This window comes from Oryx dammah, unplaced genomic scaffold (assembly GCF_014754425.2).
Source record: "Oryx dammah isolate SB20612 unplaced genomic scaffold, SCBI_Odam_1.1 HiC_scaffold_2, whole genome shotgun sequence".
Lineage (NCBI taxonomy): Eukaryota > Metazoa > Chordata > Mammalia > Artiodactyla > Bovidae > Oryx > Oryx dammah.
The window spans coordinates 54788085-54810292 of record NW_024070186.1 but is presented as its reverse complement, the minus strand read 5'-3'; the positions used below and the strand labels follow the sequence as shown (position 1 = coordinate 54810292).

Here is a 22208-nt window from a genome sequence, read left to right as displayed (position 1 = left end):
TATAAAAATCAATAGAAAGACATGGAATAAATTATTTAATTTAAATTATTAAATTGTATATGAATTACCTTAAATTTTTATGTTTCAATATAATAGTATATTCCAATATAATAGATGAGTTTCTGATGATGAAGTTTATACACAAAATCATAAGACTTTTTGAAGCACTATGTCTTGTTTAAGCAGATCTTAGGAAAATAATTTCAGCATATTTGACAATGTTTTAATATACCAATCATAGCAGTGACTGTCATGGATTTAGGGTGAAAATGAAAATGCTTTGCACAAGGTTAAATTTTGAGTAATTAGTAGCAATGCTTCTAGTAGAAGTTAGATTTCTTCATATATTCTTTTTTGGTAAAGCTAAGTTATTCTTCACCAACATTAGGCCTAGAATGAGAAGGGATATGCACGATTTGCATCACGCATATTTTATCTCTGAAAATAATTTTATGGAATATATACAAAAAAATTTAAAGTGTCACTAATAAGTATATTTATATAGGGTACTTGAATGTGAAGAGCCGTTGAGAATGTAAGGATAGATGATTGGTTATTTTCTTATTATATATATAATTAAATACTAAATTATTAATGATATCAGTGTAAATGAATTCTAAATCATGTGAGATTCAAAATATTTTCTTAGAATTTTATCTAATTCTTATGCCCTTTGGTTCAGAGTTTTTCACTTAGCAATTTTCATAAAAATGTGTGTTGTTAATTGTCTTTAGTAAATAGACTATAATTTATATATATTTAGACTATAAGATTTAATCCACTTGTTATAAATACACTTGTATTGTTATTTCTGATTTGTATCCAGTGACCATCTACTTGATATATATATTTTTTCAGAAAAAGCTAGATATCACATGTATGCATTCATCATACCCAGAAGGAACTGCTTTAGCATTTGAGACTATAAAAGTCCTTGGGTTGATAGACACTGTTACAGTAGTTTCAGTGATAGAAGACAATCAACCACTGAGAGCTCACTACAATTTCAGTTATGATGCTTCCAACCAGGTAAATACAATCTCTTAAAATATTTTAGTGTCATATTCTGTCATTTTTAACATATAATCATTCAGGCTCATGGTTTTGTGATTTTTTTTTAATTCATTACATTTCTAGTTTTATTTTCCTTTTGCTGGCAATATCCCCTTTTAGGTCATTTCAATTTATATTGAGATATCAACCATAAGGTAAATTCATACTACTCCCTCTCTATTCAATTTTTTCTTGGATATCACTTATCTCTGCCTTCCTAATATTTTTTTTTTAATTCCATTTCTCTAATTTACCTACTGCATACAATAAAAATAGTAATTTTTTAACTTCTCATTTAAGACTCCTTAAGTTATTGATTGAATTCATTTCTTCAGTTTTTCCCACTTCTCCTTTCATGAGTGCTCTTTGTCCTCAACATATCTTGTATCAATATTCTTTTTCAAATTTTTGTTAACACTCTTCCCTTCTAGTGGTCCCTTTCTTATCCTCATTCTTTACTCCTTTGACAAATGTACTAGAGAGGGTAAAGAAGAAGCAGAACTGGGTTCAATTCTAGCCCTGCAGTTTGTTCATTTAAACCATAGATTAACATCTCAGCTTCCTCATATGTAAAATGAAATATTTAATCATAATGTTGCTTAACTATATTAGATAAAATAATTTAAAACATAGAAGTGATTTTTATTGGCATTTACTTTCCTACCATTTCTATAATCTTAATTATTAGTAATGTTAGCATAAATTCTAAATTAAGATATAGAATATGATTTTGGAGTGCTTTTGTCTGGCTTCTAAGCCCTCTAGCCCAGAGTTTTCCATGTAGGAATTTCCATAAAATATGTATTGGTTAATTTTTTTTTTATTTAGTAAATGTACTATAAAATATATATTCTTGTGACTATATGAACTCATCAATATAAATTAAACAATGCAGACTTATTGAAAATTTTATGAGTCTAGTAAAGATTGTATGGGGGCACAATACAAAATCATTTTATTATATGGTTTTTACAATTCCAGTTCATATTTATTTCTAGCTTTATGCCAATGTAGAGATTTATGAGGGTTTGGTGACTCAGCAGTAAAGAATACCCCTGCCAGTGCAGGGAAGAAGGGTTTGATTCTTGGGTTGAGAAGTTTCCCTGCGGAAGGAAATGGTAACCCACTCTAGTATTCTTCCCTGGGAAATCCCATGGATAGAAGAGCCAGGCAAGCTATAGCCCATGGAGTCACAAAAGGGTCGGACATTATTTAGCAATTAAACAACAACAAAGATTTACAAAGACACGTGGAGGTACATCTTTCTAATTCTTCTGAGCTTGGACTAATCTTTGTATGACTTTTTATTTCTAAATTAGAGCTATGAAGGATAAAAAAAGAAACTGTACAGATGAAATTGTGATAAATTTTGTCACTGTCATAAACAATAACCAAACAAAAAATTGAAATATTGTAACAATGAAAATACATTCATTGGGTTCTCAAGGCAAGATGTTGAAATGGTTTGCCATTCCTTTTTCCAGTGCACCATATTTTGTCAGAACATTGTACAGGAGGCAGTGATCAAAACCATCCCCAATAAAAAGAAATTCAAAAAGGCAAAATGGTTGTCTGAGGAGGTCTTACAAATAGCTGAAAGAAGTGAAAGGCAAAGAAGAAAAGCATTTCATGCAAAGATGGGCACAATAAAGGACAGAAATGGTATGGAGGTAACAGAGCAGAAGAGATTAAGAAAAGGTGGCAAGAATACACAGAAGAACAATACGAAAAAGTTCTTAATGACCTAGATAAGATCAATGGTGTGTTCATCCATCTGGAGCCAAACATCCTGGAGTGGGAAGTCAAATGGGCCTTAGGAAGCATCACTAGGAACAAAGCTAGAGGAGGTGATGAAATTCCAGCTGATCTATTTCAAATCTTAAAAGATAATGCTATGAAAGTCTTGCACTCAATATGCCAGAAAATTTGGAAAACTCAGCAGTGGCCACAGGACTGGAAAATGTCAGTTATCATTCCAATCCAGAAGAAGGGTAATGGCAAAGAATGTTCAAACTACAATCCTCCATGCTGCACTTCAACAGCACATGACCACAGAATTACCAGATGTACAGACTGGATTTAGAAAAGGCAGAAGAATCAGAGATCAAATTGCCAACACCCATTGGATCAAGGAAAAAGCAAGAGAATTCTAGAAAAATATCTACTTTTGCTTCATTCACTACAGTAAAGCCTTTGTGTGGATCACAAGCTGTGGGAAATTCTTCAAGAGATGGGAATACCAGACCATCTTACCTGCCTCCTGAGAAATCTGTATGCAGGTCAAGAAGCAGCTGTTAGAATCAAACTCAAACAACAGACTGATTCAAAATGTGGAAAGAAGTGCATCAAGGTTGTATATTGTCACCCTGCTTATATGAAGAGTACATCATGTGAAATGCCAAGTTGGATGAATCACAAGCTGGAATCAAGATTTAAAAAAGAAATATCAATAAAGATATGCAGTTGACACCACCCTTATGGCAGAAAGAGAAGAACTAAAGAGCTTCTTAATGAAGATGAAAGAGGAGAATGAAAAAGTTGGCTTAAAACTCAACATTCAAAAAACTAGTATCATGGCATCTGGTCCTGTCACTTCAAGGCTTATAGATGGAGAAACAATGGAAACAGTGACAGACTTTATTTTCTTGGCTCCAAAATCGTGCTGACAGTGACTACAGCCATGAAATCAAAGATGCTTGCTGCTTGGAAGAAAAGCTATGACAAAGCTAGACAGCATATTAAGAAGCAAAGACATTACTTTGCCAACAAAAGTCTATGGAGTCAAAGCTATTATTTTTCCAGTAGTCATGTATGGATGTGAGAGTTGAGTCATAAAGAAAACTGAGTGTTGAAGAATTGTTGTTTTTGAACTGTGGTGTTGGAGAGTCCTTTGGACTGCAAGGAGATCCAACCAGTCAATCCTAGAGGCAATCAACCCTGAATATTCATTGGAAGGACGGGTGCTCAATCTGAACTTCCAGTACATTGGCTACTTGATGCAAAGAGCTGACTCATTAGAAAAGACCTTATGCTGGGAAAGATAAAAGGCAGGAGAAGGGGATGACAAGGAATGAGATAGTTGGTGGCTTACAGACTCAAAGGACATGAGTGTGAGCAAGCTCCAGGAGATGGTGAAGGACAGGAAAGTCTGGTGTGCAGTAGTCCATGGGGTCCATAAGACTGGGACATGAGTGAACGACTGAACAGCAACAACAACAACAATGAAAATAATAGTGTATGGAATATTTGGAGTATACAGTGTACACGCCAATACACTATTATATATATATATATATATGTATCAGTTCAGTTCAGTTCAGTCACTCAGTCGTGTCCAACTCTTTGCGGCCCTATGAGTCGCAGCATGCCAGGCCTCCGTGTCCATCACCAACTCCCGGAGTTCACTCAAACTCACGTCCATTGAGTCGGTGATTCCATCCAGCCATCTCATCTTCTGTTGCCCCCTTTTCCTCCTGCTCCCAATCCCTCCCAGCATCAGAGTCTTTTCCGGTGACACAACTCTTCCCGTGAGGTGGCCAAACTACTGGAATTTCAGCTTTAGCATCATATATTCCAGAGTTCACCCAGGGCTGATCTCCTTTAGGATACTGAAAGGGGAAAGGGTCAGTAGGTGCCCAATATAATACTGGAGATCATTGGAGAAATAACTCCAGAGAGAATGAAGGCATGGAGCCAAAGCAAAAACAATACCCAGCTGTGGATGTGGCTGGTGATAGAAACAATGTCAGGTCCATGAATCAAGGCAAATTGGAAGTGGTCAAACAGGAGATGGCAAGAGTGAACGTCAACATTCTAGAAATCAGCAAACTTAAATGGACTGGAATAGGTTAATTTAACTCAGATGACCATTATATTTACTACTGGAGGCAGGAATCCCTTAGAAGAAATGGAGTAGCCATCATGGTCCACAAAAGAGTCTGAAATGCAGTACTTGGATGAAATCTCAAAAGCGACAGAATGATCTCTGTTCATTTCCAAGGCAAACCATTCAATATTACGGTAATCCAAGCCTATGCCCTAACCAGTAATGCTGAAGAAGCTGAAGTTGAATGGTTCTGTGAAGACCTACAAGACCTTTTAGAAATAACACCCCCAAAAGATGTCCTTTTCATTATAGGGGACTGGAATGCAAAAGTTGGAAGTAAAGAAACACCTGGAGTAACAGGCAAATTTGGCCTTGGAATGCGGAATGAAGCAGGCCAAAGGCTAATAGAGTTTTGCCACGAGAACACATTGGTCATAGCAAACACCATCTTCCAACAACACAAGAGAAGACTACACATGGACATCACCAGATGGTCAACACTGAAATCAGATTGATTATATTCTTTGAAGCCAAAGATGGAAAAGCTCTATACAGTCAGCAAAAACAAGACCAGGAGCTGACTGTGGCTCATGTCATGAACTCCTTATTGCCAATTCAGACTTAAATTGAAGAAAGTGGGGAAAACCACTAGACAACTCAGGCATGACCTAAATCAAATCCCTTATGATTATACAGTGGAAGTGAGAAATAGATTTAAGGGACTGGATCTGATAGACAGAGTGCCTGATGAACTATGGACGGAGGTTTGTGACATTGTACAGGAGACAGGGAGCAAGACCACCCCCCAGAAAAAAAATGAAAAAAGCAAAGTGGCTGTCTGAGGAGGCCTTACAAATAGCTGTGAAAAGAAGAGAAGTGAAAAGCAAAGGAGAAAAGGAAAGATATAAGCATCTAAATGCAGAGTTTCAAAGAATAGCAAGGAGAGATAGGAAAGTCTTCCTCAGCAATCAATGCAAAGAAATAGAGGAAAAGAACAGAATGGGAAAGACTAGGGAATCTCTTCAAGAAAATTAGAGATACCAAGGGAACATTTCATGCAAAGATGGGCTTGATAAAGGACAGAAATGGTATGGACCTAACAGAAGCAGAAGATATTAAGAAGAGGTGGCAAGAATACACAGAACTGTACAAAAAAGAGCTTCATGACCCATATAATCACGATGGTGTGATCACTCACCTAGAGCCAGACATCCTGGAATGTGAAGTCAAGTGGGCCTTAGAAAGTACCACTACAAACAAAGCTAGTGGAAGTGATGGAATTCCAGTTGAGCTATTTCAAATCCTGAAAGATGATGCTGTGAAAGTGCTGCACTCAAAATGCCAGCAAATTTGGAAAACTCAGCAGTGGCCACAGGACAAGAAAAGGTCAGTTTTCATTCCAATTCCAAAGAAAGGCAATTGACAAAGAATGCTCAAACTACCACACAATTGCACTCATCTCACATGCTAGTAAAGTAATGCTCAAAATTCTCCAAGCCAGGCTTCAGCAATACATGAACCGTGAACTTCCTGATGTTCAAGATGGTTTTAGAAAAGGTAGAGGAACCAGAAATCAAATTTCCAACATCCTCTGGATCATCAAAAAAGAAAGAGAGTTCCAGAAAAACTTCTATTTCTGCTTTACTGACTATGCCAAACCCTTTGACTGTGTGGACCACAATAAAGTGTGGAAAATTCTGAAAGAGATGGGAATACCAGACCACCTGACCTGCCTCTTGAGAAATCTGTATGCAGGACAGGAAGCAACTGTTAGAACCGGACATGGAACAACAGACTATTTCCAAATATGAAAAGGAGTACATCAAGGTTGTATATTGTCACCCTGCTTATTTAACTTATATGCAGAGTACATCATGAGAAATGCTGGGCTGGTAGAAGCACAAGCTGAAATCAAGATTGCCAGGAGAAATATCAATAACCTCAGATATATAGATGACGCCACCCTTATGGCAGAAAGTGAAGAGGAACTAAAAGGCCTCTTGATGAAAGTAAAAGTGGAGAGTGAAAAGGTTGGCTTAAAGCTCAACTTTCAGAGGACTAAGATCATGGCTTCTGGTCCCATCACTTCATGGTAGATAGATGGGAAAACAGTGGAAACAGTGTCAGACTTTATATTTTTGGGCTCCAAAATCACTGCAGATGTTGATTGCAGCCATGAAATTAAAAGATGCTTACTCCTTGGAAGGAAAGTTATGACCAACCTAGATAGCATATTGAAAAGCAGTGATATTACTTTGCCAACCAAGTTCTGTCTAGTTAAGGCTATGGTTTTTCCAGTGGTCATGTATAGATGTGAGAGTTAGACTGTGAAGAAAGCTGAGCACTGAAGAATTGATGCTTTTGAACTGTAGTGTTGGAGAAAACTCTTGAGAGTCTCTTGGACTGCAAGGAGATTCAACCAGTCCATCCTAAAGGAGATCCATCCTGGGTGTTCATTGGAAAGACTGATGCTGAAGCTGAAACTCCATTACTTTAGCCACCTCATGCAGAGTTGACTCATTTGAAAAGACTCTGATGCTGGCAGAGACTGGGGGCAGGAAGAGAAGGGGACAACAGAGTATGAGATGGCTGGATTGCATCATCAACTCGATGGACATGAGTTTGAGTGAACTCCAGGAGTTGGTGATGGACAGGGAGGCCTGGAGTGCTGTGATTCATGGGCTCCCAAAGAGTCGGACATGACAGAGTGACTGAACTTAACTGAACTGATGCATTATGTATACATATGTATATGTTGTGCATCCTTATTTGATATGTTGTGTCCAACTCCTTGCTACCAAATGGACCATAGCCCATCAGGCTCCTCTGTCTATGGAGATTCTCCAGGCCAGAATACTGGAATTGGTTGCCATGCCCTCCTCCAAAGGATCTTCCCAACTGAAGGTTTCAACTCCAAGTCTCCTGCATTGCAGGTGGATTTTTTACTGAGCCATCAGGAAAGCCCATACATATATTGTGTATATGCATATATGTGTGTGTATGCCTACTAAGTCGCTTCAGTCATGTCCAACTCTTTGAGAACCTATCAACTGTAACCCTCCAGGCTCCTCTCTCCATGGGATTCTCCAGGCAAGAATACTGGAGTGGGTTTCTTTATCCTCCTCCAGGGGATCTTCCCTACCCAGGGCTCAAACCCACATCTCTTATGTCTTCTGAATTGGCAGTCAGTTTCTTAATCAGAAGCACACCTAGAAAGCTCATATATCTATCTATCTATCTATCCCTATATATTATTATGTTTGTATATATATGTGTGTGTGTATACACTTCATACACTATTATATATATACAGATATATATATATACACACACACACACACAAAAAAAAAACCCACTATCCTCTCATTTTTTTCTTTTTGTGTATTGCCATATTATTTCCTAATTTGTACCTCAAATATTGTTAGCAGTGGATTTGATTCGGGAAGCCTCCAAATCAAGCACAGTGTCAACTTTGTCTTCATTGAAGAACTTAATATTTATTTCATACCTAATATTCAAAGCCCTGTGCCCCAAGCATTGTATGTGTTTTAAATTTCACATATTATTTATCTGTTAATCTTATTTTACAGAGGCAGGAAATTGAAGCTAAAACAAGATAGGTGTTTCCTCAGACTCATGAACACTTACTGGCAGAATTGAGAAGTAAACTCATGTCTGGATTTAAAGATGTTTTTCATCAGTATTCTGTAATTTCTTATAGTTTTCCTGTCTTGAGGTTCTAGCTTTTCCAGTGGCATGACATGTTTTCTCTTATCTATTCTTTTGTTTTAATATTGCATTAAAATTATTAAGATTTGATTTGAAGAATTGCTGATGGGTTGCTGCATTTTATAAATGTTAACTATTTTTAAATTATCCAATGGTCAGAAATACTCTTCACTATTTTCTTTGTCTTCAAAGATTCTACTAATTTACAATCTGACATTTAACCTTGGAGGAAACTTTACTGTTCGATGGGACCAAACTTTCTTGGAAGTTGAAAAGTTTACTTGTTATCCAGATTCAGACACTGCAACTAAAGAACGCTGTGAAGAACGTGGCTGCTTATGGCAAACGGTAATAAGATTTTTAATTATTCATGAATGGATTTCACATAAGCATTTCAATGTAAACTGTACAGATTAAAATTTTAATTCTACAGCATATAAACTAAATTCATCTAGAGAAGCATTTGGAATTTGAAATTAAACTTCTAATAGGTAATTTATCTTAATTAATTCTCCAAAGACATGGTTTAGTACTGCTATGCTAAATGTATGTGTAAATTGCTCTCCAGGTACTTTAGAAATAGTGTAACTTTATTTAATAAAATAGAATTATATTTGTTGCAAACTGTTAGATGTTGGTTGTGACTAACTAGCTTAATTCAGTAAGGTATTTTGCCAGTAGGGAGGAGTCTTTCAAAAGCATTGTCTCAAGTTATCAAAACTTCTGTAATTGATTGATGGGTTGTAACTGGTCCATTAAGAGGTGAAAACTTCTGCCAGTATTTCTGGTCAAACCTTCGAGAACAATGATGGTCACTAAAAGCAGATTTTACAGAAGGGTATATGAGAAGAGTACCCTCATGTGCTTATTTTATTTTATGAATTCTGAGCTTTTGGTTACATCATTGGGATTTTTTGGGAAAAAAAAAAACACATTTATTTCAAGTTCAGTTCAATAACTCAGTCATATCTGACTCTTTGGGACCCCATGAACCACAGCACCCTAGGCCTCCCTGTCCATCACCAACTCCCGGAGTTTACCCAAACTCATGTCCATTGAGTCGGTGATGCCATCTAACCAACTCATCCTCTGTCATCCCCTTCTCCTTCTGCCTTCAATCTTTCCCAACATCACGGTCTTTTCAAATGAGTCAGTTCTTCTCATCAGGTGGCAAAAATATTGGAGTTACAGCTTCAACATCAGTCCTTCCAATGAACACCCAGGACTGATTTCATTAGGATGGACTAGTTGGATCTCCTTGCAGTCCAAGGGACTCTCAACAGTCTTTTCCAACACCACAGTTCAAAAGCATCAATTCTTTGGCACTCAGCTTTCTTTATAGTCCAACTCTCACATCCATACATGACTCCTGGGAAAATAGCCTTGACTAGATGGAGCTTTGTTGACAAAGTAATGTCTCTGCTTTTTAATATGCTGTCTAGGTTGGTCATGACTTTCCTTCCAAAGAGTAAGGGTCTTTTAATTTCATGGCTGCAGTCTCCATCTGCAGTGATTTTGGAGCCCCCCAAAATAAAGTCTGACACTGTTTCCACTGTTTCCCCATCTATCTGCCATTAAGTGATGGGACCAGAGGCTATGATTTTAGTTTTCTGAACGTTGAGTTGTAAGCCAACTTTTCCAGTCTCCTCCTTCACTTTCATCAAGAGACTCTTTAGTTCTTTACTTTCTGCCATAAGGGTGGTGTCATCTGCATATCTGAGGTTATTGATATTTCTCCCGGCAATCTTGATTCCAGCTTGTGCTTTGTCCAGCCCAGCTTTTCTCGTGATGTACTCTCCATATAAGTTAAAAAAGCAGGGTGACAATATACAGCCTTGATGTACTCCTTTTCCTATTTGGAACCAGTCTGTTGTTCCATGTCCAGTTCTAACTGTTGCTTCTTGACCTGCATACAGGTTTCTCAAGAGGCAGGTCAGGTGGTCTGGTATTCCCATCTCTTTCAGAATTTTTCACAGTTTATTGTGATCCACACAGTCAAAGGCTTTGACACAGTCAATAAAGCAGAAATAGATGCTTTTCTGGAACTCTCTTGCTTTTTCAATGATCGAGTGAATGTTGGTAATTTGATCTCTGGTTCCTCCTCCTTTTCTAAAACCAGCTTGAAAATCTGGAAGTTCACAGTTCATGTACTGCTGAAGCCTGGCTTGGAGAATTTTCAGCACTTTACTAGTGTGTGAGTTGAATGCAATTGTGCAGTAATTTGAGCATTCTTTGGCATTGCCTTTCTTTGGGATTGGAATGAAAACTGACCTTTTCCATTCCTGCAGCTACTGCTGAGTTTTCCAAATTTCATGTTACCAACAAATTAAATGCATGTCTTTTTACACTGAGAAGAGTCTAGACACATCTGCTAGCAACTTCCCAGAAATATCTTTACTTATGTGAGGAATACCTGCCCCAAAAGAATGGCCCTCATTCTTCTTCATTGCTTGGTAAAATTGCATAATCTTTAACATTAGGAAAGTTTCAAAAGAACTGAAGAAAACAAGTGAGAAGGAGAAAAGATTCTGAAATAAGTAAAAACAAATATTGAAGTATCATTACAGTTTGCCTACAGTATCTTCTTTTTACTTCATTCAAATCCATACCCATCCTCCATTGAGTTCAGTGCATGGTTACTTCTGTTATCAAAATGAATCTAAAGGATGGTACTAAAGCTCCAATAACTTCTAATAAGAAAGTGTGAAAAATTTATTCTTCCCATTACTATTACTCTTCATATTCAAAACCTTATAAATTTTTAAGTCAAATAAGTGGAGCTTTAACATTAGAAATTTATCAAATATAATTTAGAAAATTAATGTTTCTTCAGACCATACTGTTTATTCTTTGATTCACTTAATAAATATTTGAGAGCTACTATGTTCTAGACACTGTTCTAGGAGAACAAAATAATGAAACTCTCTTTTCTGTTAGAGATTATATTTCAGTGTGGAAAAACAAACAGTTAACTTAAAAAGTTGTTTTAGGGACTTTCCTGGTGGTCCAGTCATTACGACATTGTCTTCCAGTGCTGGGGCTGTGGGTTCAATTCCTCTTCAGGGAGTTAAGATCCCACATGCCCTGCAGCCAAAAAACAAAGCATAAAACAGAAAAAAAATATTGTAACAAATTCAATAGACTAAAAATGGTCCACATAAAAAACTATTTTAAAAACTTAAAAAATAAAAATTGTGTTCTATGTTAGATAATTATTACAGAGAATGAAAAGCAGAAAAGGAAAAGGGAGGATGTGGGATGCCAGTGGTGTAACTATAATTAGTGCACACAAAAGGTTTCTTTGAGAAGGTGGCATTTGTTAAAAGAGACAAAGGAAAGAAAGGAAGGAATAATATTCCAGAAAGAAAATAAATCAGTCTGAATTGAACCTGAAGTAAAAATGTACCTGGTAGAATCTACAAACAGCAAGGAGGCCATCATGTCTGAAACAGAATGAGTGGAAGGAAGAACAGCAAGAGATAAAATTACAGACATATGAAAACAGATAATGTAGTTCCGTTACTCAGACCACTTTTAGTAATAAGATTTCTACTCTGAGATCGAATTCTAGAGAGTTTTGAACAGACAAATAAGTAGATTAAATTTCCATGTTAATGGAACTATAATGGTTTCTGTGTTGAGAACAGACTGTGAAAAAACTAAGACAGGGAGACCAGGAAAGAGGTTACTGCAGTAAAGAAAGTAAAATGTTGGTAGATTGAGCCAAAGTGGTAATGGTAGAATTAGTAATAAGTGTTTGACTTTGTGGGGAGCTTCCCAGGTGTCTTACTGGTAAAGAATCCATCTGCCAGTGCAAGAGACCCAGGAGAATCAGGTTCAATCGCTGAGTCAGGAAGATCCCCTGGAGGAGAAAATGGCAGCCCACTCCAGTATTCTCGCTTAGTAAATCCCGTGGAAATTGGAACTAGGCGGGCTACAGTCCATGGGGTCACAAAGAGTCAGACACAGCTTAGTGACTAAACACACACACGATTGACTTTTGTCCATATTTTTAACCTAAAGCTAGAAAATGTTGTTCTTTGATTGGATATGGGATATGAGAGAAAAGAAGAGTAAAATGACTTCAAGTTTTTGGTGTAAACAGCTGAGAAAAAGAGAAAGTATTTAGTCACACACTGTCAAAACTATGGGGAAACAAACAAGGAGAGGAAGAGTTTTGTTTTGGAAAAATTAAAATTAAGACTTTCAATATAAATCAAAGTGAAGCTTTCCAATTGTGAGATTTAAACTAATGAACACAGAAGAACTATACAAAAGAGATCTCACAACCTGGATAATTGCGATGGTGTGATCAGTCACCTGGAGCCAGATATCTTGGAATGTGAAGTCAAATGGGCTTTAGGAAGCATCATTATGAACAAAGCTAGTGGAGGTAATGGAATTCCAGTTGAGCTATTTCAAATCCTAAAAGATGATTCTGTGAAACTGCTGCACTCAATATGCCAGCAAATCTGGAAAATTCAGCACTGGGCAGAGGACTGGAAAAGGTAAGTTTTCATTCCAGTCTCAAAGAAAGGAAGAAAGGCAATGCCAAAGAACATTCAAACTACTGCACAATTGCCCTCATCTCACATGCTAGCAAAGTAATTCTCAAAATTCTCAAAGACAGGCTTCAACAGTACGTGAACTGTGAACTTCCATGTGTTCAAGCTGGATTTAGAGATGGCTGAGGAACCAGAGATCAATTTGCCAACATCCTTTGGATCATAGAAAAAGTAAGAGAGTTCCATAAAAACATCTACTTCTGCTTTATTGATTATTTCAAAGCCTTTGACTGAGTGGATCACAACAAACTATATCTTCTTCCTGAGAAATCTGTATGCAGATCAAGAAGCAACAGTTAGAACAAGACATGGAACAACAGACTGGTTCCAAACTGGGAAAGGAGTACATCAAGGCTGTATATTGTCACCCTGCTCATTTAACTTATATGCAAAGTACATCATGTGAAATGCTAGGCTGGATGAAGCACAAGCTGGAAACAAGATTGCCTGGAGAAATATCAATAACCTCAGATATGCAGATGACACCACCCTTATGGCAGAAAGTGAAGAGGAACTAAAGAGCCTCCTGATGAAAGTGAAAGAGGAGAGTGAAAAAGTTGGCTTAAAGCTCAACATTCAAAAAGCTAAGATCATGGCTTCCAGTCCCATCACTCCATGGCAAATAGATGGGGAAACAGTGGAAACAGTGGCAGACTTTATTTTATTGAGCTCCAAAATCGCTACAGATGCCTAGTGAAGCCATGAAATTAAAAGATGTTTGCTCCTTAAAAGAAAAGCTGTGACCAACCTAGACATCATATTAAAAAGCGAGACATTTCCTTGCTGACAAACATCCATCTAGTCAAGGCTATGATTTTCCAGTAGTCATGTATGAATGTGAGAGTTGGACTGTAAAGAAAGCTGAGCAGCAAAGAATTGATGTTTTTGAACTGTGGTGTTGGAGAAGACTCTTGAGAGTCCCTTGGACTGCAAAGAGATCCAACCAGTCCATCCTAAGGGAAATCAGTCCTAAATATTCATTGGAAGGACTGATGCTGAAACTGAAACTCCGATACTTTGGTTACCTGATGTGAAGAACTGACTAATTGGAAAAGACCCTGATTTGGGGAAAGATTGAAGGCAGAAGGAGAAGGGGACAGCAGAGGATGAGATGGTTGGATGGCATCACCAACTCGATGGACATGAGTTTGAGCATGCTCTGGGAGTTGGTGACAGACAGGAAAGCCTGGGGCACTGCAGTCCACGGGGTTGCAAAGAGTCAGACACGACTGAGTGACTGAACTGAACTGAAACTAATGAAACTGAAAATTTTACATCATTGGTAAGCTATAAAATGTAGAGTCAGTATATATATGTATCTATCTATCTATATAATATATAGTTTTTAAAGTTATGTGATACAATGACATCATCAAAGGAAGGAGCTTGAAAAGGGGAAAGTTCAAAAACTAAAATTCTGAATCATCCAACACTTTGACTCAGTGAAATGATAAAGAATCAGTTAAGAGACTGAAAATAAATTGTAAATGAATTTGATTGAAAGCAATCTAATTGTTGTTCTTGTCAGCCAAGCAAACAAGGCATTTCAAGACAGAGAAAATTTCAATTGTACAAGTTATGCTTATAAATTAGTAAGATAAGAACTGGAAAGTGGCATGGATTTGGCATCATGGAAGTCTTTGGTAACTATTACAAGAGAAATACTGATAGAGTTCTGGGAATAAAAGCCTCATCAGAGTGAGAATGAGATTCCATTAACACTGAAGTCACAACTTAGATATAGAGAATATGGTGAGCTTTTTGTATTTGGCCATAAGGAAAGCATAAAAAAATAGAGCAGTAATTGGAGAAATTAATGAGGCAACAGTTTCTTTAAAATGCATGCATGCTAAGTCACCTCAGTCATATCTGACTCTTTGCAACCCCATGGACTGTAGCCTACCAGGCTCCTCAGTCCATGGGATTCTCCAGGCAAAAGTATTGGAGTGGGTTGCCATTTTCTTCTCTAGGATATCCTCCCAACCCAGGGACTGAACCTGCATCTCTTGAGTCTCCTGCATTGGCAGGTGCAATGTTTACAACTAGCACCACAAGATGGGAAAAGTCAAATCAGTTTATGCCATTGGGAATAACTTGTAATGAGTGGAATGTTAGTAATACAGGACAAAAAGTTGAGAATTGCAGGAGAAATGTCTTTTCTGGTAAAGAGGCATCGGACTGGGTGCACAAATGAAATGGTTCTCCTTATATAGAATCACAGGCAGAACATATTTTGTAACAGGAAGTAAGAGGTGGCTAGGTAGTTGTCCTGTTTTATTCTGATATTTCTTCTGATTGCTTTCCTTTTCATACTGAAATAATAAGGAAAATCATTAGGAGATGATGAGAATAGGGAGGATTTTCATGAAGACAAAAGGAAAATGTAATCCAGGGCAGTGTGATAGTGAATGAACTAGGCAAATATAGCGTGGTTGTGTCTTTTGGACCCACTCTAACTTTCATGATTATGTAAAGGGAGAGCAATCTGCATGATTGCCACCATTTTTCAAGCCACATTCAGAAAAAGGATTTAGGCATTGAGATTTAGAAAGTGAACGTGTTAGTCACTCCGTTGTGCCAGGCTCCTCTGTCCCTGGAATTCTCCAAGCAAGAATACTGGGGTGGGTAGCCAATCCCTTCTCCATGGGATCTTCCTGACCCAAGGATCTCCTCAGTTCAATTCAGTTCAGCTACTCACTTGTGTCCAACTCTATGCCACTCCATGGACTCCAGCATGCCAGACTTCCCTGTCCATCACCAACTCTTGGAGCTTACTGAAACTCATGTCCAACAAGTCGGTGATGCTATCCAACCATCTCATTGTCTGTTGTTCCCTTCTCCTCCAGCCTTCAATCTTTCCCCAAATCAGGGTCTTTTCCAATTAGTCACTTCTTTGCTTCAGGTGGCCAAAGTATTGGAGTTTCAACTTCAGAATCAGTCCTTCCAATGAATATTTAGGATGGACTGGTTGGATCTCCTTGCAGTCCAAGGGACTCTCAAGAGTCTTCTCCAACACCACAGTTCAATAGCATCAATTTTTTGGTGTTCAGCTTTCTTTATAATCCAACTCTCACATCCATACATGACTATTGGAAAAACCATAGCCTTGACTAGATGGACCTTTGTTGGCAAAGTAATGTCTCTTCTTTTTAATACGCTGTCTAGGTTGGTCACAGCTTTTCTTCCAAGGAGCAAGCATCTTTTAATTTCATGGCTGTAGTCACCATCTGCAGTGATTTGGGAATCCAAGAAAATAAAGTCTGCCACTGTTTCTACAGTTTCCCCATCTATTTGCCATGAAGTGATGGGACTGGATGTCATGATCTTAGTTTTTTGAATGTTGAGCTTTAAGCCAGTTTTTTTTTACTCTCCTCTTTCACTTTCATTAAGAGGCTCTTTAGTTCTTCATTTTCTGCCATAAGGGTGATGTCATCTGCATATCTGAGGTTATTGATGTTTTTCCCGGCAATCTTCATTCCAGCTGGTGCTTCATCCAGCCTGGCATTTTACATGATGTATTCTATATATAGGTTAAATAAGCAGGGTGACAATATACAGCCTTGATGTACTTCTTTCCTGATTTGGAACCAGTCATGTCCAGTTCTAACTGTTGCTTCTTGACCTGCATACAGATGTCTCAGGAGACAGGTTAGATGTTCTGGTATTCCCATCTCTTTAAGTATTTTCAACGATTTGTTGTGATCCACACAGTCCAAGGCTTTGGTGTAGTCAATAAAGCAGAAATAGATGTTTTTCTGGAACTCTGGTGCTTCTCTGATGATCCAACGGATGTTCGCAATTTAATCTCTGTTTCCTCCTAAATTGTGAAATTTCTGTGTCTTGTCTTTTATAATTGAAGATTACTGGCAAGGTTTGTGGTAGAATGTCCATCAGTTTGGGTCTAGTTGATGTCTTCTTAGGATGGTGGCTCATGTGGAAAAGGGTCTGCCTGCAATGCAGAATACCTGGGTTCAATCCCTGGGTTGGAAAGATCCCCCTGGAGAGGGAATGGCTATCCTGATAGATAATGTTGCCTGATAGATATTTTGTGTTATGATTGCACTTTCATTTTAGTATTAAATAATTTGTAAATTATTTAATGTATTTTATTATACTAAATAATATAAATTTTAATTAATATTTAATGTAAACTATTTGCATATTTTTAATGTAAAAATTGTATAAGTCATACTTGTGGTTAACATGTCTACTCTGGTTTTCTTTAGCTAAACATTATAATTCTTACAATTTCTGAAATGAACATGTATTGTGTTTTTAGGCTCAGTTAGGATCCAAAGCACCTGAGTGTTACTTTCCTAAAGAAGACAACTCTTATTTAGTCCACTCAACTCAGTACTCATCAATGGGTATAACAGCTGACCTCCAGCTGAATACTGCAAATCCTCGAATAAAGCTACCTTCTGATTCCATCTCATCTCTTCGTGTGGAGGTGAAATATCACAAAGATGATATGTTGCAGTTTAAGGTATGTTTATTATAAACTATCACAATGCATGATTCATCTCTCAGGAAAAATTTTAAATAGATTATGTGCTTGGGTTTTTCATGTAATATTAAGGATTATTAATCGAATTGCTGATCTTTTGATTCTATAAAGCTGTCTTTGTCTTTCTACAGAGCCCATAGCTAGATGTACAATAAGTAAAACTTTCTGTTTTTGCTAGCTTTTTGAATAATTAATTGATAAATCATTTAGTTGGACTCTGTTGGTTGTTCCATTCAAGTAAACAAAATAGGACAAAACAAACACAATAAAATCCTTATTGTTTCCATTCTTTTTAAACAGTGATCTGAAGTTTATGGCCAATATAGTAAGAAATACAAAAGAAATAATTTCTTTCAATAGTTATACTTAAGCAGTTATCTTTTACTTAAGAGCACTGAAAGTGAAGTGAAAGTCGCTCAGTCCTGTCCAACTCTTTGTGACCCCATGGACTATACAGTCCAAGGAATTCTCCAGGCCAGAATACTGGAGTGGGTAGCCTTTCCCTTCTCCAAGTGATCTTCCTAACCCTGGGATCAAACCCAGATCTCCCACATTGCAGGCGGATTCTTTACCAGCTGAGCCACAAAGGAAGAGCATTGAAGAACTCCATTAAGAAAATTATTAGAAATGGTACTACATATATGACAAGTGGAAAGCAATTTCAACCCACACATATGCAGGCATTTAACTGAAGAAATACAATCTGGAATAAAATATTAAAATACTTAACAGCTTTTATTTTTTTAATATAAATTTATTTATTTTAATTGGAGGCTAATAAAAATGAAAGAAATTAAAGAAAAATACAAAAAATGAGAAAACTGTGTTTATCCTCTACAGCAAGAAAATAAATGGCAATTTTAGAAAAAAAGTGTTTTCTTGTTTAACAAAGAATAGTATTAGAGTACATATTTTAATGAGAATGTTCACTAATATACTAATTTTGGAAAATAGTTTACCAATAGATATCAAGGATCATACAAATTGTAATATATTCTGGCCTAATATTATCACTTGTAAGTAATATACTAAGTAAAGATGTGAATGAAGATAAATTAGCATTAATATTCATTGTAAAATCATACATAAGGCAAAAATATTGAGGCAACTGTGTCTAACCATGAGTGGTAAGTAATTTTGTGTATCCATGTAAGTGACTATCTAGCTCTGAAAGTTCTCTTCTTTAAGAGTTCTTAATGTATGGAAAAATGAATTACAAAACATTAAAACAGGTAAAATACAGTACATAATTTAAATCATTATATATCTATATATGTTTATGGAATTTGACATAGATATATGGGCCATGGATACAAAATTAGGGATTATGTAAATAAGAATTTAAATGTTCTTGTTTGAGGCATTATTTAAATTATTTAATAATATGTACCTAAATATATTGGGCTTCCTTGATAATTCAGCTGGTAAAGAATCCGACCTGCAGTACAGGAGACAACAGTTTGATTCCTGGGTAATGAAGTTCCCCTGGAGACAGGATAGGCTACCCACTCCAGTATTCTCGGGTTTCCCTTGTGGCTCAGATGGTAAACAATCTGCCTACAATGTGGGAGACCCGGGTTCTTGGGTTGGAAAGATCATGGCAGCCCACTCTAGTATTCTTGCTTGGAAAATCCCCATGGACAGAGGAGCCTGGCAGGCAATAGTCCATGAGGTCGCAAAGAATCAGACACAGCTGAGGGACTAAGCACAGCACAACACCTAATATGTCACCATTAAGAACTAAACATATCTCTTTTCATTATTTCTCTATAATAGATTTATGATGCCCAGAATAAGAGATATGAAGTTCCAGTACCATTGAACATTCCAACTACACCAACAAGTACTTATGAAACTAGACTTTATGATGTTGAAATCAAGGAAAATCCTTTTGGCATTCAAATTCGAAGAAGAAGCACAAGAAGAGTTATGTAAGTGATTGAATTACTTGATATGAAGGATATTTTCATTTTAGCTTAGGTGGCAAAGTTGGATGATTATTTTCACAGCCTTCACTGTGCTACTGTGTCAGAACATCAAAAGTGGTTTTAAAGGTATTAAATAATTGGCTTATTTTAATATTCAAAAACAAAAGTTATCAGGCTGTTAACAATTGGTCTAAGATTTTATTGACACTTGGATGTGATGAATTTTGTTATTAAATATCAGACCCATTCTTCTATTCAAGCTGAGAGCAAAAATAAAAACTCATGTTGAAAAGCCTGATGAGTGTTGTCAAAATAAGTATCTATACATGTATTTAGAAATATGTCAATATTTTATTAGAATGATTGAAATTGGAGTTGTTTAGTTCTGGATTTTGATCAAGTTAATACTGTCTCTGTCAGGAACTGATGAAAGGAAGTTTAGATATGTACATATGGACATGATTTTTATATTCAATGAATAAATTCAATTTTTAAAATATTTCCTTTATTTTAGTGAAAAGTTCTACAAAGTATACTCCTATGTATTTTCTATTACAAAATACTTCTATGTAATTTAAACTTGCCCTATATTCTTTACATGATGTTGTCAGGATGTTTTCAGGTATTGTCAGTATGGATACAAATAATGAAGAAAAACATGTTATATTGTTTCAAAATGTTGAAGAGTTTCATTCCAAATGTTAAAAAGCTAAATGATTTTGTGGAAAATCCCTGCTACAGAGACATTATTTATTGTTATTCAGGAAGCATTATTCTTTAGCAAATACTTTTTCAAAATCATTAATATAAAAATATGAATATGTTCCAAATTCTTTGTAATAATGTTTTCTTCTTCTGCCAACTTTCTTTTCCTCTTCTTTTATCTTCTTATTGCAAATGACATTCTCTGTAACACATTTCTTCTGGAGTTCTTCGTAAACACGTTTTTACAAATATAAATTAAAAGATGAAAATGATTGGGTATAGTAATAGAGTTTGCAATTAAAATATACATTATGTGTTATTTATTTTGATATTGATTTCTTTTTATTCTATATGTAGTAAAAGTTTGCTGATTCTCTCAAGAGAACAGGAAAATGAAGGACTTTCAATTCTTAGGACATATATTACTTCTAGGTCATATATTATTTATAGATTTATATTGATTTTATTTTAAAAAGTGATATATATCTAAAGATACACATATAGCCATAATAAGATTATGAATTTGTGAAACATATTTTGATATTTGCTATGTTAGCCAAAAAAGTGTTGGAATAATTATCTATTTCCATCTATATCTGGGTATGATAAACCCTATATAGGGAAAAATACTACTGATTTTCACATCACCTAAGAAAGAATTACCATTATTATTTGTGATCCTATTTGTATGCATATATAGGAATAAAACTGTTTTCTTTTGTTTTCAGTTGGGATTCTTGCCTTCCTGGTTTTGCTTTTAACAACCAGTTCATTCAGATATCTACACGCCTGCCTTCAGAATATGTGTATGGTTTTGGGGAAATGGAACACACGACATTTAGGCATGACCTGAACTGGCATACTTGGGGAATGTTCACCAGAGACCAACCCCCTGGTGTAAGTACCAGTATTTGACTACCATAAGTGGCAACTAAGACACAGCCATCTCCTTGTCAGCCTGTATTTCAATATTGAAACAAAGAAAGGGACTAGAAATCATGACAGTTGCTGGAGTGTTTTTCTGAAAAACAAACAAAAAGTCACAATAAAGTACAGGTGAAAGTAAATGACTGATCAGATAACATCACTGACTACAGTGAGAAGTGAGGTCATGACCCAATTGCTTACTCTCAACTGCATAGAAAGAACATTCAGATTCAATATTCCCTGCCAAATCCATGTTTACTTTCAGCTTTTAGAAAATAACTGGCTAAGGTTTTCCTTGAGATTTTCTTTTTTACTCCTTAGATGAAGATTGGATTCTCACTTTTTCCTTTGTTACCGTAAGCTGCAGTTTTACATTTTTATGAGGTTATACTGTTAGTTACAAGTTTAGGAAATATTTTTATATGCTCATGACACTTTCCCCAAAGTTTTGTCTTATTAATGGTATATATTTCATGAGAATTTAATATATTTCTCACAATTAGTATTAACTATAATTACTCTAAATATATCATAGAAAAGTACATTTTAATAAAAATACTAATTCATTTGCATTTTCCATATGTCATGTGTACTTAAAGGATATATTCAGAATGATATTATAAATGTGTATACTATTATAACCACTTCTTATTGTAAAGTACTCATACAATTTTTATTTGTATCACAATAGTTCAAACTTATAAACACTGTTTTTCATTTATTCCAGCTTGAAAGACCATGTTTACCAAAGTTTACCTCTTTAAAACCCTTCAGGGACTTCCCTTGTGGTACAGTGGTTAAAACTCCGTGCTCCCCCTGCAGGAAGCACAAGTTTGATCCTTGGTTGGGGAATCAAAAAACAAACAAAAAGTGATCTAGTTTCATTCTTTTACAAGTGGTTGACCAGTTTTCCCAGCACCACTTGTTAAAGAGATTGTCTTTACTCCATTGTATATTCTTGCCTCCTT

General features: G+C 36.2%; 1 protein-coding gene across 1 annotated transcript in view; it reads left to right on the top strand.

Moving 5' to 3' along the window:
- The window catches only part of SI (sucrase-isomaltase), a 112754-nt gene that overhangs the window by 45543 nt on the left and 45003 nt on the right, over positions 1-22208 (top strand). The window contains exons 23-27 of the mRNA XM_040248185.1: positions 859-1029; positions 8801-8956; positions 17453-17659; positions 19457-19611; positions 21042-21210. Of these exons, the coding sequence (XP_040104119.1) occupies positions 859-1029; positions 8801-8956; positions 17453-17659; positions 19457-19611; positions 21042-21210 (858 nt within the window). The remainder of the gene's footprint in view (positions 1-858; positions 1030-8800; positions 8957-17452; positions 17660-19456; positions 19612-21041; positions 21211-22208) is intronic.